The sequence below is a fragment of the Narcine bancroftii genome, chromosome 7 (genome assembly GCF_036971445.1).
Source record: "Narcine bancroftii isolate sNarBan1 chromosome 7, sNarBan1.hap1, whole genome shotgun sequence".
In the NCBI taxonomy this organism is placed as follows: domain Eukaryota; kingdom Metazoa; phylum Chordata; class Chondrichthyes; order Torpediniformes; family Narcinidae; genus Narcine; species Narcine bancroftii.
Window position 1 is genome coordinate 215,351,405 of NC_091475.1, and position 18,013 is coordinate 215,369,417.

The 18,013-nt window shown below is 43.5% G+C and overlaps 1 protein-coding gene across 5 annotated transcripts in view; it reads right to left on the bottom strand.

Annotated features, from left to right (window-relative positions):
- Window positions 1-18,013, bottom strand: part of apbb1 (amyloid beta (A4) precursor protein-binding, family B, member 1 (Fe65)) — a 109,750-nt gene that overhangs the window by 53,908 nt on the left and 37,829 nt on the right. For all 5 annotated transcript variants that reach the window (XM_069892314.1, XM_069892311.1, XM_069892312.1 and 2 more), the window contains 3 exons: window positions 13,283-13,368; window positions 10,094-10,151; window positions 9,437-9,583 (listed from right to left, as the gene is read on the bottom strand). In XM_069892314.1, coding sequence (XP_069748415.1) covers window positions 9,437-9,583; window positions 10,094-10,151; window positions 13,283-13,368 — 291 coding nt within the window. The remainder of the gene's footprint in view (window positions 1-9,436; window positions 9,584-10,093; window positions 10,152-13,282; window positions 13,369-18,013) is intronic.

An 18,013-nucleotide genomic window follows, 5' to 3' on the forward strand; every position in this document is an offset into this window, starting at 1 on the left:
GAACGAGTTGGAATACAACAGGGACAGTCAAAAAAGTAATGAATACAGGACTGAAGACCTTGTATTTAAATGCACGCAACATCAAAAATGAGGGAATGACCTTGCAGTACAGCTACACATTGCCAGGTACGACGTGGCCATCATGGAGTTGTGGCTAACGGATGGATGTAATTTGGAGCTGAATGTTGGAGGATACACAGTGTATTAAAAAGATAGGGAGGTAAGCGGAGGGGGGTGGCACAGCTCTGGGTAAGGACCAACATTAAATCATTAGAAAGAGGTAACATAGAATCAGAAGGTATAGAATCGTTGTGGGCTGAATTAAGGAAGGGCGAGGGTGAAAGGACACTGTTGGCCGTTATTTACAGACGTCCAAATAGTGCCAGGATGTGGCAAACAAATTATAATAGCAGATAGAAAAGGCGTGTCAGAAGGGCAATGTTGTGTAGTCATGGAGGTTTTTTAACATGCAAATAGACTGGGAAAAATCTCCTCTACAATCTCCATCGGTAGCAGAGCACTACAGAACTGCGTTCTTAGCTCCCTGCTCAACTTGCTAAACACCTACGACTGTATGGCTTGCTACAACAATACCATCTGCAAATTTTCTGATGATATCACGGTAGTGGGTTGTATAAAAAGGGGCGATGAGTCTGCATACAGGAGATTGAAAACTTGGCTGAATGGTGTCACTAACAACAACCTTGCACTCAATGGCAACCAAAACCAAGGAGCTCAGCAATGGAAAAACCAGAGGGAGACAATCCATTGATCCAGCCAAAGCCTTACCTCTCTGAGTCAGAATGGTGAGGCTTTGGTTCAACAAGCTTAAGTAAGAACAGGTAAGAGGCTAGGAATAGTCGGAGTTGAAGTCAGAAAGGACCATCATATTCAAGGAACCAAAAGGATTCAGTAGGTAGGCACAGGTAAGAGCAGGTTTTTTAGATATATATTTTGTTCATCTAATCATAGACAGTGGGAATAGCAGCCAAGGCAGGGAAAATGTGGGTCATCAGGGAAGCCAGCAGTATCCCTGATGACTTCATCTGTGGGATGTACATCCAGTTGCAGCTCCTGACAAGCTGAGTTAAGGATTTGGAGCTGGCGTTGGATAAACTCCATTCAGGAGGCAGAGGGTGTGATAGACAGGAGTCACAGGGACACTATCACATCTTGAAGGCAGGAAGAGGGTAGAACTATAGAACGATACAGCACAGAAAACAGGCCATTTGGCCCCTCTAGTCTGTGCTGATCATCATCTCCCTAGTCCACTGACCTACTCCAACACCATAACCCTCCAGTCCTCTCCCATTCATGTACCTGTCCAATTTACACTTTAAACACACAATCAAACCTGCATTCACCACATCAGATGGCAGCTTGTTCCACACTCCCATCACCCTCTGAGTGAAAAACTTTCCCCTAATGTTCCCCCTAAATCTTTCCCCATTTGGCTTAAAACTATGACCCTTCGTATTTATCTCCCCCAATCTAAGTGGAAAAAGCCTATTCACATCCATTCTGTTTATACCTCTCATAATCTTGTAAACCTCGATCAAATCTCCCCTCATTCTTCTTCACTGCAAGGAATAAAGTCCTGACCTGTTTAATATTTCCCTGTAACTCAACTCCTGAAGACCCGAAAACATTCTAGTAAATCTCTGCTCTCTTTCAATGTTGCTTGGCACCTAGAACTGCCCACAAAATTCCAAATTTAGCCTTACCAATGTTTTAACTTCATCATAACTCCCAACTCCTATACTCAATACTTTGATTGATAAAGACTAAGATACCAAAAGCTTTCTTTACAACCCTGTCCACATACGGCGCCACCTGCAGGAAACAATGTACCTGCATTCCTAGATCCCTCTGTTCCTCTGCACTCCTCAGTGCCCGACCATTTACTTAATTTCTGGAAAAAATAATCAGAATCGGACATATGTAGTGAAGGGGAGAACATTGGGGAATGGACAAGAACAAAGAGGTCTTGGAGTTATGGTGCAGGCTTCCTTGAAGGTGGATTCCCACGTTGACAGGGTGGTTAAGAAGGCATTTGGTACGTTAGCCTTTATAAATCATAGCATAGAGTTTAGGAGCTGGGAAATGATGTTGCGACTGTTTAAGGCGTTGGTGAGGCCAGCTTTGGAGTATTGTGTTCAGTAGGAAGGATATAGATAAGGTGGAGAGCGTGCCGAGAAGATTTACCAGGATGTTGCCTGGCTTAAAATACCTAGAGTAAAGAGAAAGATTGAAGAAGTTATTCTTCTCCTGAGAGCAGGGGAGGTTGAAACAAGAGGACACTAGTTGAGGGTAAGGGGGCAAAGTTTTAGGAGAAACATTAGTGGATGCTTCTTCACTCAGAGAGTGGTGTCTGAATGGAATAATCTTCCAGAGGAAATAGTTGAGGCAGAGTCAATTCTTTAATTTAAGAGGAGGCTGGATATATACATGGTTAGGAAGGGGTTGGAGGGTTATGGGCGGAAAATAGGTGGGGGGATTGAGTGGAGTTGTTTGAGTGAACCGGCGTGGACTTGAAGGGCCGAAATGGCCTGTTTCCATGCCATAAACTGTTATATGGTATATATGGTGTATGTCCTGTCTTGGTTTGCCCTTCCAAAATGCATCACCTCACACTTTTCTGCATTAAACTCCATCTGCCATTTTCTGGCCCGTTCTCCCAGTTGGTCCGGATCCCTCTGCAAGCTTTGATAACCTCCTCACTGTCCACAACGTCTCCAATCAAGTGTCATCAGAAAACCTGCTGATCCAATTCACCACATCATCCAGATCATTGATGTAGACAACAAACAACAATGGTCCCAACCCTGATCCCTGAGGCACCGCACTAGTCACAGGCCTCCGGCCTGAGAAGAACCATCTACTACCACTCTCTGTCTTCTCCCACACAGCCAATTTTGAAACCAGTTTACAACCTCTCCATGGGTACCCAGTGTCTGAACCTTCTGAACTAACCTCCCATGTGAGAACTTGTCAAAGGCCTGACTAAAGTCCATATAAACAACATCCACAGCCTTTCTCTCCTCTACTTTCCTCAAAAAACTCTACAAGATTGGTTAAACACGGCCTACCAAGCACAAAGCCCTGCCGACTATCCTTAATCAGCACACAGCTGTCCAAATACTTGTATATCCGATCTCTCAGAACACCCTCCCATAATTTACCCACTACTGATATCAGGCTCTCTGGCCTGTAATTTCCTGGTTTACTTTTGGAGCCTTTTTTAAACAGAACAACATGCGCTCCCCTCCAATCCTCTGGCACCTCACCCCTGGATAAGGATGTTTTAAAAATTTCTGCCAGGGCCCCTGCCATGTCTACACTCGTCTCTCTCAAGGTCCAAGGGAAGATCATATCAAACCCGGGGGATTTATCCACCTTTATTTGCTGTAAGGCAGCAAGCACCTCTTCCTACTTCATCTCCATACATTTCATGCATTGCAGGCATTCATATCTAGAGCGACAGGATACAAGAGCAAGGATTTGATGTTTAGAAGACACTGGTGAAGCCTCACTTGGAGGACAGGTTACAGATTGGGGCTCCTTATTTAAGAAAGGATGTTCTGGCATTGGAGATAGTTCAGAGAAGATTCATGAGGATGATTCCAGGAATGAAGGGATTAGCATATGAGGAAAGTTTGAGGGAAATTTGACAGCTCTTGGAGTGTACTCCTTGGAGTTCAGAAGGATAAGGGGAATCTCAGCTGCATGTGGCCTGTGGCAAAGTTGTTTCCCACAGTCGGGGAGTCAAGGACAAGGGGGCACAACTTCAGGATTGAGGAGCACCCATTTAAAACAGAGATGTGGAGGATTTTCTTTAGTCTATAAAACATAGGAACAGAAATAGGCCATTCAGCCCATCCAGTCTGCCCCAGCATTTAATCACGAGCTGATCTATCTTCCTACTCAGCCCCACTGCCCAGTCTTCTTCCTATAACCTTTGATGCCCTAGCTAAACGAGAACCTAAAAATCTCAGCCTTAAATACACCCAATGGCCTGGCCTACACAACCACCTGTGGCAACCAATTCCACAGATTCTCCTCCCTCTGGCTGAAGAAATTCCTCCACGTCTCTGTTCTAAGCAGCCGTCCTTCAATCCTAAGTGTGGCAGTGCCTTTGGATGCAGACAAAGCGTTTGATAGATTAGAATGGGATTCTTGTTTAAACTGTTTGAAGGATTTGGGATAGGACGGATATTTATAAATTGGGTTAAAACTTTATATAAGGATCCTAAGACTAAATTTGTTACAAATGGGCAGGCTTCAACACCGTTTCCATTAATTAGATCTCGTAGGCAAGGATGCCCTTTATCACCTGCTTTATTTATGTTAGCAATCGAACCTCGAATATGGCAAGGTTTTGGATTATAAAGTAAATTGGACTAAAAGTGAAATTATGCCTCTTATGATAGTGGATTACACTCACTGTCAACAAGATACCCAATTAAATGGCCGGTGAATGGAATAAAATATCTAGAGAATGTATACAAATTGAATTATGTACCTTTATTTAAGAAAATTGGTGAGGATTTGAATGTGTAAGATGTTGCCAATAACATTATTGGGTAGGGTAATTGTGTCAAAATGAATGTTCAGGTGATTTTTCAAATGTCATGAGAGACGGGTGTAGTGCCGGAGGATTGGCGTGTTGCGCATGCAGTTCCTTTGTTTAAAAAGGGTTCGAGGAGCAAGCCTAGCAATTATCAGTCTGTAAGTGTGATGTCTGTGGTAGGTAAATTGATGGAAAGTATTCTTAGAGATAGTATATATAAGTATATGGAGGGACAGGGTCTGATCAGGGACACTCAACACGGATTTGTGTGTGGAAGGTCGTGTTTGACCAATCTTGTTGAATTTTTTTAAGAGGTGGACTAGGAATGTTGATGAGAGTAGAGCAGTGGATGTTGTCTATATGGACTTCAGTAAAGCCTTTGATAAGGTTCCACATGGTAGGTTAGTTAGGAAGGCCAAGTCCTTGGGTATTAATTTGTCATTTAAGAAAGAGTTGGATGAGTATATGGATGGGAGGGGGGTGGAGGGATATGGGCAGGGTGCTGGTAGGTGGCATTAGAGGGTACTTGGATCAGTGCGGACTAGAAGGGCCAAACTGGCCTGTTTCCATGCTGTAATTATTATATGGTTATTTCCTAGAGTACAATATTTATTTCAAACATTATCAATAATGATACTGCAAAAGTTTTTTCAAGAATTAAATAAATACTTAAGAAATTTTCTTTGGAAGGGTAAGATGTCGAGAGTTTCTTTAGATAAATTGACATGGAAGTTTGAGTTAGGAGGTTTACAATGACCAAATTTTAAAAATTATTATAGAGGAAAAACTAACCTGGATTAAAATAAAACTTGATAAAATAGGAGAGAGGAAGTCAGAACATTTTATATATAAATGGGAATGGAAATTATTATCTGGGAAGAGGGAAGCAACCTTGTTGAAACATTTGATTAATATCTGGAATAAGGTAAACGATGAAATTGGAATGAGGGGGCCTGTCCTTGCCTAAAATCGACTTATTCCATTCTCAATGGATAATCAATTTTTAAATATTTGGTCTCAGAAAGCAATTAGATATTTAGAAGATTGTTATGAAGGAAGGAATTTAATGTCTTTTGAACAATTAAAAAATAAATATGGAATATAATTTTTTTGTTATTATCAATTAAGGGCTTATTTAAGAGATAAATTGGGTCCAACAATGGTGTTAACGAAATGTGGTAATGTAGAATTGTTGATATGAAATATTAAGACATTTATTTCAGTGATGTATACTTTATTGCAGAAGGGGACTTTTCAACAGGGGATGCATAGGTGCAGACAAGATTGGGAGACAGATCTAAATACTAATATTGATGAACTAAACTGGCCAGATTGGTGCTGAGATAGTGTGACAAATACTATAAATGTTACATATAGGTTAGTTCAAATAATGCTGTTTTACATCAAGGATAACTTACACCACAAAAGTTAAATGATTGAACTGATATCTATCTGATCAGTGTTTTAGATGTGGTCAGGAGATAGGCACTTTTTTTATATTCGACTTGGTCTTGCCCCAAAGTATCATCTTTTTGGTCAAACTTGGTGATCTATTTAGAATAGGTTATTGGAATTAAATTTCCACAAAATCCAATCTTATTTTTATTAGGTAATATTGAAGGGATAAGACCAAAATTGAAATTATCCAAATATCAAAAAGAATTTGTAGAGATTGTAAAGACAGCAGTAACATGGAAATAGACACCCATTTGGGTATGGAGCATTGGAACTGCATTCCTTTGGAGAAGATCACTGTATTTTGTATCTGACGATGATTATACATATGGAAAACTTTTAATTAAAATTTTCAAAAAAATCCTGAAGTTGTGCCCTCTTGTCCGAGACTCTCCCACCATGGGAAACAACTACATCTAGTCTGTCCACACCTTTCAACATTCAAAATATTTCAATAAATCCCCCCCCTCATTTTCCTAAATTCCAATGAATAGAGGCCAGGAGCTGTCAGACCCTCCTCTGATGCTCACCCTTTCATTCCCACAATCATCCTGGTCAATCTGCTCTGAACCCCCTCCAACATCAGCTCGGCTTTTCTTAAAGGAGGAGCCCAAAACTGCTCACAATCCTCCCGTGAGGTTTCACCAGGGCCTTATAAAACCTCAACATCACATCCCAGTCCTTATATTCTATTTCTCTTGAAGTCAAGGCCAGCACCGCATTTGCCTTTTTCACCACCGAATCAACCTGCAAGTTTCCCTTCGGGCTCCTGCACGAGGACTCCCAGGACCCTTTGCATCTGGGGATTTTCAATTTTCTTCTGCCCATTTTTTTTTCTACCCAAGTGTGTGACCATCCACTTTCTGACATTGTATTGCATTTGCCACTTCTCTGCCCATTTTCCTAATCTTCCTGTTTCTTCTACACAACCTGCTCCTCCACCTCTCTCTGTATCATTTGCAAATTTGGCCAAAAAACCATTCATTCCATAATCCAAATCATTAATATACAACATATAAAGACGTGGCCTCAACCCTGACCCCTGTGGACACCACTAGCAACCGGCAGCCAATCAGAATATGATCCCTGTATTCCGACTCTCTGCTTCCTGCCAATCAGCCAATGCTCTACCTACACTTGGCCAAAGAACGGTGAACCTCTGGAATTTATTACTATGGGAAGCTGTAGAGGCCAAGTCATTGGATATATTTGACGCTGAAATCAAGAGGTATCTGAATAGTCAGGGTATCCAGGGTATCAGGGAGAAAGCAGGGGAGTGGGACTGAGTAGGAGAATGGATCAGCTCATGATGAAATGGGGGAGCGGACTTGATGGGCCAAATGGCCTACTTCTGCTCCGAAGGTCCTATGAATGTAAAGCTGAGGAACTGGTGCAGGGGCAGGGATTCAGATTCTTGGAGCATTGGGATCTCTTTTGGGACAGAAGTGACCTATACGAGAGGGACTTGTCAGGATCGTATACTTCCCTTTAACGTGAGTGGTCCCGGCCGTTGCTGACAACGTGATACGAGGGGGTAACAGTGTGCATGTGCGGGTGTGTTATGCAACAGTATATGGGTGATGGATCTGAGATGCAGGAGGAGCATAGTGAGAGTGTCAGGATCACCCGTGTGGCAGTGAGCCAATGAGAAGGTCAGAGAGGTCTGGCTGGGTGGTGTTTGGGGAGTGAAGAATCCAATGTTGCATCCGCTGTGAATAAAGCTGTCAATCAGTGCTGCTACATACTGGTTGTACCTGAACTGAATGGGGTCCAGTATTCTAGCAACGAGATTTGCTTCTCAGGATGGTTTAAACGCGATGGCCAGGAGGCTGAGGTCAGAGCAGAGGTGAGGCAGACGAGAAATTGGGGGCCAATGCTGTACTCAAAGAGAACAAGTGTAGAAATTGATTTGGTGAGATATTTGCAACTGAAAAGTGTAAAATGTTTTACAGCAAGAGTTCAGGCACTACATGTTTGGGTGAAGGGTAAGGCTAATTAATTTAAGGAACCCTGGTTGATAAGGGATATTAAAGCTCCAGTCAGGCAAAAGGAGGCTTCCATCATACTCCAGAACTCCAGACCAAATAGATCTTTTGATGAGTACAAAAACTGTAGGAGTTTCAGGGGCAAACCAGGAAGACATAGAAGAGATGTGAGATGGAGTTGGCGGGCAGGATAAAGGAGAACCCCAAGAGATTCTATGGGTACCTGTTATTCTTAAGGTTGGCTTGGGAGAGAAAAAGTAAAAACACAAAGCTGGAGAAACTCAGCAGGTCAAATGTGTCCTTCATACAACAAAATTTTAGATTCATAACCAATGTTTCAGGCTTGAGCCCTTCATCAAGGAATGAGCAAGGCATGAGTGAGGCACGTCTTGGGAGAGAATTAATGATTTTTTTCTCATCAGTTTTTATGTGAAGGAGATCCTGGAGGCCAAGGAATTGGAGTAAACAAGTGGTGAGGTGCTGAACCATACAAGGGAGGAAATGTTAGCAGCCTTGGAGTAGATTAAAGTTGAACAAATGCCCAGGCCTGGATGAGGTGCACTCAAGCACCTTGTGGGAAGCAGGGAAGAAACTGCAGAGGCCATCAAACACTAAATCACAGAAACAGACCCTTCAGCTCATCTAGTCTGGGCCAAGATATTCTTCTGCCTAGGGCCATTGACCTGCACCCAGAAGATATCTCTCCATACCCCTCCATCCAGGTACCCATACAAATGTTCCTAAAATGTCAAAATCATGCCCGCGTTCACCGCTTCAGCTGGCAGTTCACCTCCACATTCCCACCACTCTCTGCGTGAAGAAGATAATTATGGATAAGGATTGGTCCTGGTCCTCAGAAGAAAGGCCAAGTTTGAAGGAATGAGAAAGGATCTGGTGAGCGTGAACCGGGGCAGGTTGTTTTCTGGCAAGTGTGTGCTTGGTAAGTGGGAGGCCACAAAGGTGAAATTTTGAGAATTCTGAGTTTGTACTTTCCTGTCAGAATTAAAGGCAAAGTTAACAGGCATAGACAAGAATTGAAGTTCATTGGTTAAGGGTGAAAGGTGAGATGTTAAAGGGGAACTTCACACACAGAATGGTGGGAGTGTGGAATGAGCTGCCAGATGAATGGGTGAATATGACATTAAAGAAAAATTTGGACAGGTCATGGATGGGAGGCTACGGTCTGGATACAAGGCAATGATACAATGCAGAAGAATAATTTGGCATGGACTAGATGGGCTGAAGGTCCATTAGTGTTCTACGGTTCCATGTGCTCCTGGATCGGCCCAACTTCACTGAAGCATGACCAGCAACACGAACATTGCTTGAAAAGTTTTAGCTCTGTATGTCAGGGTATTGAGGGATGAACCCAACTCCTACCTCGCTCAGTGGTTCCCAGGCTGAATGCCAGTGCATATCAACATACCTCACCCCAGGTGCCAGCCCCGTCGTGCAGGTTGCTCTTGTGGTAGGACAGCTGTCGGATGCAGTTGTTGACAGCAATGCTACTCTTGCCGGGAGCCAGGTCTTCCTCCAACATCTCCACCCAACCGAGGGACTGGACTGCAAAACACTGTAGGACCACACAGCCATGGTCAGTGAGGGTGATGCAGCTAGCTTGGCAGAGACAAACAAGAGGAAGGCTCGAGGATTGGAGGGAGGTTGTGAATGGAGGAATAAAGACACAGGGAGGCAGGAAGAGCCGTTGCTGAGCAGCGAGCTCCTCTCTGGGCCAATAAACAACTATAAATGAAATGTTCTCTGGGTAGGGGATACGCTGCAGTTTCTGTGCAGTTATCCAGACCCAGTGGAGCTCCAGGAAGCCAATGGACACATGGTTTCACTCCAGATACATCTGGCATGATTTATTCTCGGTTAAGTGGTCCCAGTCGGCATGGACATTCTCCCGAAGACCTGCGAACAGCCTCCTTGGCAAAACCCAGAAATAGTCCCACGAATCCAGCCCACCCTCCCTGCACTGGCTGCCCAGAGGTCAGGAGCAGCTGCATGTACCTGGAGTGGTCAGAATGACTGGGTACAAACAGCTGGGAAAGGCAACGAACACAAACATCTCTGACCTCACCTTTGATTGATCATCAAGGTTTATCAATTTTTTGGTGCTGTCCTCTTCTGCTGGACCCCTGAGAAAAACAAATATTAAAGTTCAAGTAGTTTTCAGTAATTAGTTGAAATTAGCAGTCAATGCTCCACTCACTTCTCCTGCAGCAGCTGAAATGGGGGGAAGCAATCAATAGAGATGTGCTGGGCTGCAGACGGACATTCCCAGGGAGGTGACATGTTGAGGACAATGGGCTTGAGGCAGAGATTGAAATGGCCGGGAAGAGGAGCCAGAGGGGAGTGTCAATAATGATGGGAAGAACGATTGCAAGGGCATGAACAGAGTGATAAAAACATCAGGTAGTACTGGGGCCAGGACTGGCTCCTGAGAGCTCAGAGTTTGTGTGAGAAGGGGATGAAAGATCAGGGGTGGGAGGGAGTGGGTCAGATTCAGGACGGAACTGGCCATTGGCACAATTGCCATAAACATGACTAGTGGGGAACCGCAGGGCTCAGTGCTGGGGCTGCAGTTGTTTACGATATATATCAACGACTTAGATGTGGGAATAGGTAGCAGTATCTCGAAATTTGCAGGCGATACGAAGTTGGGTGGCAGGGTTAGCTGTGTGGAGGATGCTAGGAGAGTGCAGGGTGATTTGGACATTAGGCAAGTGGGCCAGGACATAGCAGATGCAGTTTAATGTGGATAAATGCGAGGTTATCCACTTTGGAGGTAAGAACAGGAAAGAGGACTATTATCTAAATGGTATGTTTCAGAAAAGGGGAGATGCAGAGAGAGACTTGGGTGTTGCTGTGCATCAGTTGTTGAAAGTGGGCGTGCAGGTGCAACAGGCAGTGAGGAGGGCGAATGGTATGTTGGTGTTCATAGAGAGAGGATTTGAGTCCAGGAGTAGGGAGATTCTGCTGCAGCTGTACAGGGCCTTGGTGAGACCACACCTGGAGTACTGCGTGCAGTTTTGGGTGCCTTATCTGAGGAAGGATATCCTCGCCATGGAGGGGGTGCAGAGAAGGTTCACTAGGCTGATACCGGGGATGGAGGGCCTCGCATATGAAGAAAGTTTGGATAGACTAGGCTTGTATTCTCTGGAATTTAAAAGATTGAGGGGGGATCTTATAGAAACATAAAATTCTTAAGGGTTTAGACAGAGTAGACGCAGGAAGGTTGTTTCCAATGCTGAGAAAAACCAGAATCAGGGGCCATAGTTTAAGGATAAGGGGGAAGTTTTTTAGGACTGAAGGAAAAATTTCTTCTCTCAGAGAGTGGTAAATGTGTGGAATTCTTTGCCACAGGAAGTAGTTGAGGCTGGTTCCCTGTCAATATTTAAGTGTAGGTTAGATTTGGCCCCTGTGAGAGGGGCCAGGGAGAATATTCAGTCGCTGAATGTGTGCAGAAGATTTGTCCCCAGAGAATGTTTAGTCATGGTCCATCAAGTGCCACTGAACTTCAGTTAAGACAGCTCTTAGACAGGGAGCATCAGCAGGGCCTCACATAGGGATGGTGAGGAACAATACAACAACGCTTGGTAAAGAACATCAAACAAAGTTACTCAGCCACAACGGAGATCACCTCAAGAGTTCAAAAGCCTGTCCTAGGTTACAGCAGGATAAGGGGCAGATGGAGTTCAATCTGGATAAGTGTGAAGTGATGGATTTTGGAAGGTCAAACTTGAAGAGTACGTAGTTAATGGTAGGATTCTTGACGGTGTGGAAGAACAGAGGGACTTGGGGTCCAAATCCATAGATCTCTCAAGGTTGTCGCACAGGTTGACAGGGTAGTTAAGAAGGCCTACGGTGTGCTTGCTTTTATTAGTCCAGGATTGAGTTCAAAAGTCGTGAGGTAACGACGCAGCTCTGTAAAACTCTGGTTAGACCACACTTGGAATGTTGTGTTCAGTTCTGGACACCTAATTACAGGAAGGATGTGGAAGCTTTGGAGAAGGTGCAGAGATTTACCAGAATGTTGCCTGAATTGGAGAATCTGTCTAATGAGTCAAGGTTAGCAGAGCTGAGACTTTCCCTTTGGATTAAAGGAGGATGGAAGGAGACTTAATAAAGGTCCACAAGTTTATGAGAGGCATAGATAGGGTGGACAGCCAGCACCTGTTTCCCAGGGCAACAGTAGGAAATAGAATAAGGCATCTGTTTAAAATGAGGCGAAGTAAGTTTAGGGGAGATGTCAGGGGTGTTTTTTTTACATGAAATGCTTTGCCAGGGATGGTGGTGGAGGCTGGGGTAATAGGGACATTTAAAAGACAGGCACATAGATGCAGGAAAAATAAAGGTAATGAGTGTGAGGTAGGGAAGGGTTAGATTACAAATACTCCCAACTTACAACCTACTCGACCTAAGCCCATCCGCACATACGACCAAATTTTTTAAAAAATGGGTAGAAGAGAAAATATAAAATTTACACAGTTCATGATGCATTTCACAAACTTTAACAGGGATATTGTGTGCATGCGTGAGTCACCAGTTGGCGCATGCGTGGTGGGTTTGCGTTTTGGAGTTTGGTTGGCGCACGTGCAGTAGGTTCGTGTATTGGAGTTCACTTGGTGCATGTGCAGTGAGTTTGTGTATTGGAGTTCAGTTGGTGCATGTGTGGTGGGTTTGCACATTGGATTTTGATTGGCACATGCGTGAAAGTTAAGGTCACAAATTCAATATCGTAAGGGTGCTTAATTCTTGCACATATGCCAATCGAAGATTCGCACATGCGCACAGGAATCAAGATGGCTGCACCCAGCCTATGGACCCTGATACGCTGACAAACAAGGTAAGTCACAGACATTTTGGCTCTTACATGCCCTGTATCCCTGTTATAGTTTGTCAAATACAACAAAAATCTATAATGAAATAAAGATTTGATTGAAAAATTTCTTGAAGACTCAGAGAACTCCATGCGCGCAGGCAAAATTCCAACTTGTGTCCATTCTGAGATACAACTGATCCTTTGGTCCCAATTACGGTTGTAAGTCAGGGACTACCTGTATTGAGTAGGCTTATATTGGTCAGCACCACATCGCAGGCTGAAGTGGCTGCACTGTGGTGTTATGTTCTATTGTACATTACATCTATCATTTTTGATCTATTTTAAGAGGGTAGCGGTCAATGTGGGGCAGGGAGCTTGGGTCAGAATGGGATAGGCCCATTCATTGCCCAATATTTAACAGTGACCAGAAGATCCTGAACGTACCCAAGATTCAATGATGCATATCGTAATGTTGCCCCCTCAAAGTCCTTCAGGCTGGTGTCTGTGGTTTCATTTGGGGTGTTCAGCTCCTGGGGAAGAAAACTGACAAATATAACAACCTGAACACACTACAGTGGAGGGGGGTATTCAGGGGAAGAGCATCCCTGGCTTCAATCCAGCACCCTGCCTTACAGATACAAATCTTCAACATATTTCCAATTCCCACATCCCTCCTCACTCCACATACATGATGCCCAAAGAAGTCCACACGCTTCCTGTACCTGCTCAGTTTACTTTCCCAAACCCTGCATCAAACCCCAAACTTGCCCCCAATGCCCCACATTGAACCATAAACCACAGAAGACTAGAGCAGAGAAATAGCCTTAAGCTCATCCAGTCTGTGCCAGGTTATGATTCTGCCTTCTCCCAATTACTGCTTTAAGAAGTTTCTCCTGATCTTCAGCATAGCTAAGGTAGAAAGTTTTATTGAGAAAGGCTCATTGCCATGGGATTATGCAGGAACGTGGGAGTGTAAATTGAGGAACAGACGCTCTCAAGGAAACGATCAGCAGAAATGTTGAGGGACCACATGCACAGGGCTCTGGATAGATTGTCCCACTGAGGGAGGGAAAAGAGGTGGAGCAAAGGAGCCCCGGTTGACAAGAGAGATGGAACGGCTAATCAGGAAGAATCAGGAAGCATATACTAGGAAGCAAAAGTCAGTAAGGACACACAAAAATTATATGGGAGCCAGGAAGAAGCTTAAAAAAGGAGTTAAGAGAGCTAGAAGGGGGCATGAGAAGACCTTGACAAGAAGGATTAAGGAAAATTCAAAGCTGTTCTACATGTACATAAAGAACAAAAGAACGATGAGAGTGCGGGTAAGAACGAAAAGAGATAAAGGTGTGAATACGTGTATGGAAGCAGAATAGGTGGTAAAGTACAAAATGAATGTTTTTACAGTGTTCACGAGGGAGAGGGACTGTGAGGTCAGTGTAGACCAGGCTTATGTGCTGGACCATGTTGAGATTAAGATAAAGGAAGTGCTGGATCTTCAAACTATTCAGAATTAGAAGCCCCCAGTGTGCCAGAGTATTGGAGGGCTGCTCAGTTTGTTCTGTTGTTTGAAAAAGGCTCAGAAAATAATATGGAAATTATAGGCTAGTAAGCCTGTCATCAGTAGTAGTCTTGGAAGGTGTTCTGAAAGATCAGATTTATAAGTGTGTTGATAGTCAGGACTGATTAGGGATAGCCAACATAGCTTTGTGCATGAGAGGCGTGTTTGACAAACCTAGTAGAGAGGTTACCAGTAAAGTTAAATGAAGATGTTGTCTACGTGGATTTTAGTAAGGCCTTCAACCTCATCCTTCAGGGTCTGAGTTACAGGGAAAGGTTGTGCAGACTGGGGCTTTTTTCTCTGGAGCGTAGAAGATTGAGAGGGGACTTGATAGAGGTGTTTAAGATTTTAAAAGGGACAGACAGAGTAAATGTGGATAGGCTTTTTCAATTAAGAAAGGGGGAGATTCAAACTAGAGGACATGGTTTAAGATTGAAGGGGGAAAATTATAAGGGGAACATGAGGGGAAATTTCTTTACGCAGAGGGTGGTGGGGATGTGGAATGAGCTTCCGGCAGACGTGGTCGAGGCGGGATCATTGGTTACATTTAAGGAATCGTTACATGGATGGCAGGGGATTGGAGGGGTACGGACCGGGTGCTGGTCAGTGGGACTAGGAGGGTGGGGATTTGCTACGGCATGGACTAGTAGGGCCGAACTGGCCTGCTCTGTTCTGTAAGTGGTTGTATGGTTATGGTTATATGGCATCTATATCAATGATCTGGATGATAATGTGGGAAATTGGGAAGTTTGCTAATAACACTAAGAATGAGGTGTTGTGGACAGAGAAAAAGGTTTTCAAAGCTTGCAGGGGGATCTAGACCAGCTGGTAACATGGGCTGCCAAATGGCAGATGGAATTTAATGCAGATAAGAGTGAGATGTTGCATTTTGGAAGGACAAACCAAGAAAGGACATAGACGGTAAATGGTCGGGCACTGAGGAGTGCGGTAGAACAGAGGGATCTGGGAATACAGATACATAATTCCCTGAAAGTGGCGTCACAGGTGAATAGGGTTGTAAAGAGAGCTTTTGGCATATTGGCCTTCATAAATCAAAGTATTGAGTTGGCATGTTATGGTGAAGTTATACAAAACTTCGGCTAGTAAGTTTGACATTGGTGGTGGGTAAACTAATAACCATATAACAATTACAGCACGGAAACAGGCCAATTTGGCCTTCTAGTCCGCACTGATCCAAGTACCCTCCTCTAATCCCATTTACCAGCACTCCACCCATATCCCTCCATCCCCCTCCCATCCATCCAACTCTTTCTTAAATGATGAAATTGACCCTCCCTCCACCACCTTTCCCAGAAGCCCATTCCACACAGTAACCATTCTCTGAGTAAAGAAGTTCCCTCTCATGTTACTCCTAAACCTTTGCCCGTCAACTCTCAACCCATGACTTCTTGTATCCATCTCTCCTACCTCTCATTATCAAATCCTCTCTCAGCCTTCTACGTTCCAAGGAATAAAGACCTAATTTGCTCAATCTTTCCTTGTATTCCAGATGCTGAAACCCAGGCAACATTTTTGTAAATCTTCTCTGCACTCTCTCTATCTTGTTAATATCCTTCCTATAAATCGGTGACCAGAACTGCACACATTACTCTAAATTTGGCCTCACCAATGCCTTGTACAGTTTCATCATCACTTCCCAACTCCTATATTCTACCCACTGATTTATATAGGCAAGCATACTAAAGGCCTTCTTCACCACCCTATCCACATACGCTCCTACCTTCAGGGAACAATGCACTGTTATTCCTAGATCTTTCTGCTCCACTGCATTCTTCAACGCCCTCCCATTTACCACATAGGTCTTGCTTTGATTATTCTTTCCAAAATGAAGCACCTCACACTTATCAGCATTAAACTCCATCTGCCATCTTTCTGCCCACTCCTCTAAGCAGTTTAAATCCCTCTGCAATCTTTGAAAACCCTCTTCATCATCCACAATTCCCCCCTATTTTAGTATCATCTGCATATTTATCCAATTTACCACCCCCAACCTCTAAATCATTAATATATATGACAAACAGCACGGTTCCAATACTGAACCCTGAGGTATACCGCTTGTCACCAGCCTCCATCCTGACAAACAATTATTTACTACTACTCTCTGGCACCTTCCTTCTAGCCACTGTTGAATCCATTTGAATATCTCCAAATTAATACCCAAGGACTTAGCCTTCCTAACTAACCTACCATGCGGAACCTTATTGAAGGCCTTACTGAAGTCCATATAGACAACATCCACTGCTCTACCCTTATCAACATTCCTAGTCACCTCTTCAAAAGATTCAACAAGATTGGTCAAACATGACCTTCCATGCACAAATCTGTGTTGAGTGTCCCTGAGCAAACCCTGTCTCTCCATATACTTATATATACTATCTCTAAGAATACTTTCCATCAATTTACACAGACATTAAACTTATAGGCCGATAATTGCTAGGCTTGCTCCTCGAACCCTTTTTAAACAAAGGAACTGCATGCACAACACACCAATCCTCCGGCACTATACCCCTCTCTAATGACATTTGAAAAATCACTGACAGAGCCTTCGCTATTTCCTCACTAACTTCTCTCAAGGTCCTGGGGAAAATCCTGTCAGGACCTGGAGACTTATCCACCTTTATATGTTTCAAAAGCTCCAGTACTACCTCTTTCTTAAACACTATAGTCTCTATTATATACCCCCTTTGCTTCCTTTACCCTGCACAGTTCAATATCTTTCTCCTCAGTAAATACTGAGGAAAATAAATTGTTCAAGTCCTCCCCCATCTCTTTTGGCTCCACACACATTTGTCCTTTCTGATTCTCTATTGGACCAATTTTATCTCTCACTTTCCTTTTGCTATTAACATATTTGTAGAAACCCTTTGGATTTATTTTCACCCTGCTTGCTATAGCCACCTCATACCTTCTTGTAGTTTTCCTAATTTCTTTCTTAAGATTCTTTCTACATTCAATATAGTACCCAAACATCTCCTTTTTTCCGTTTCTTATATTTATTATAGTACTCCCTCTTTTTTTTGAACCAAGTTTCCAATATCCCTTGAGAAGCATGGCTCTCTCAAACTTTTGACCTTACCTTTCAACCTAACAGATGTATAAAGATTTTGTTCTCTTAAAATCTCTCCTTTAAAAGACCCTCCATTTCTCTAGTACATCCTTCCCAGAAAACAAATCGTCCCAATCTACCCCATGTAAATCCTTTCGCATCTCCTCAAACCTAGCTTTTCCCCACTCAAAAACTTCAACTCTGGGCCCAGACCTATCCTTTTCCATAATTACCTTGATGCTAATGGCACCATGATCACTGGACCTTAAGTGCTCCCCCACACATACCTGTCACCTGACCCATCTCATTCCCCAACAGTAAATCCAACACAACTCCCTGTCTAGTTGGTACTTCCATGTATTGATGTAAAAAGCTATCCTGTACATGTTTTACAAACTCCAACCCATCCAGCCCTTTCACGGAATGGGTTTCCCAATCAATATTCGGAAAATTAAAATCCCCCAAAATCACTATCCTGTGCTTATTACAAATATCTACTATCTCCCTACTAATTTGTTCCTCTAATTCGCGTTCCCCAATTCGGTGGTCT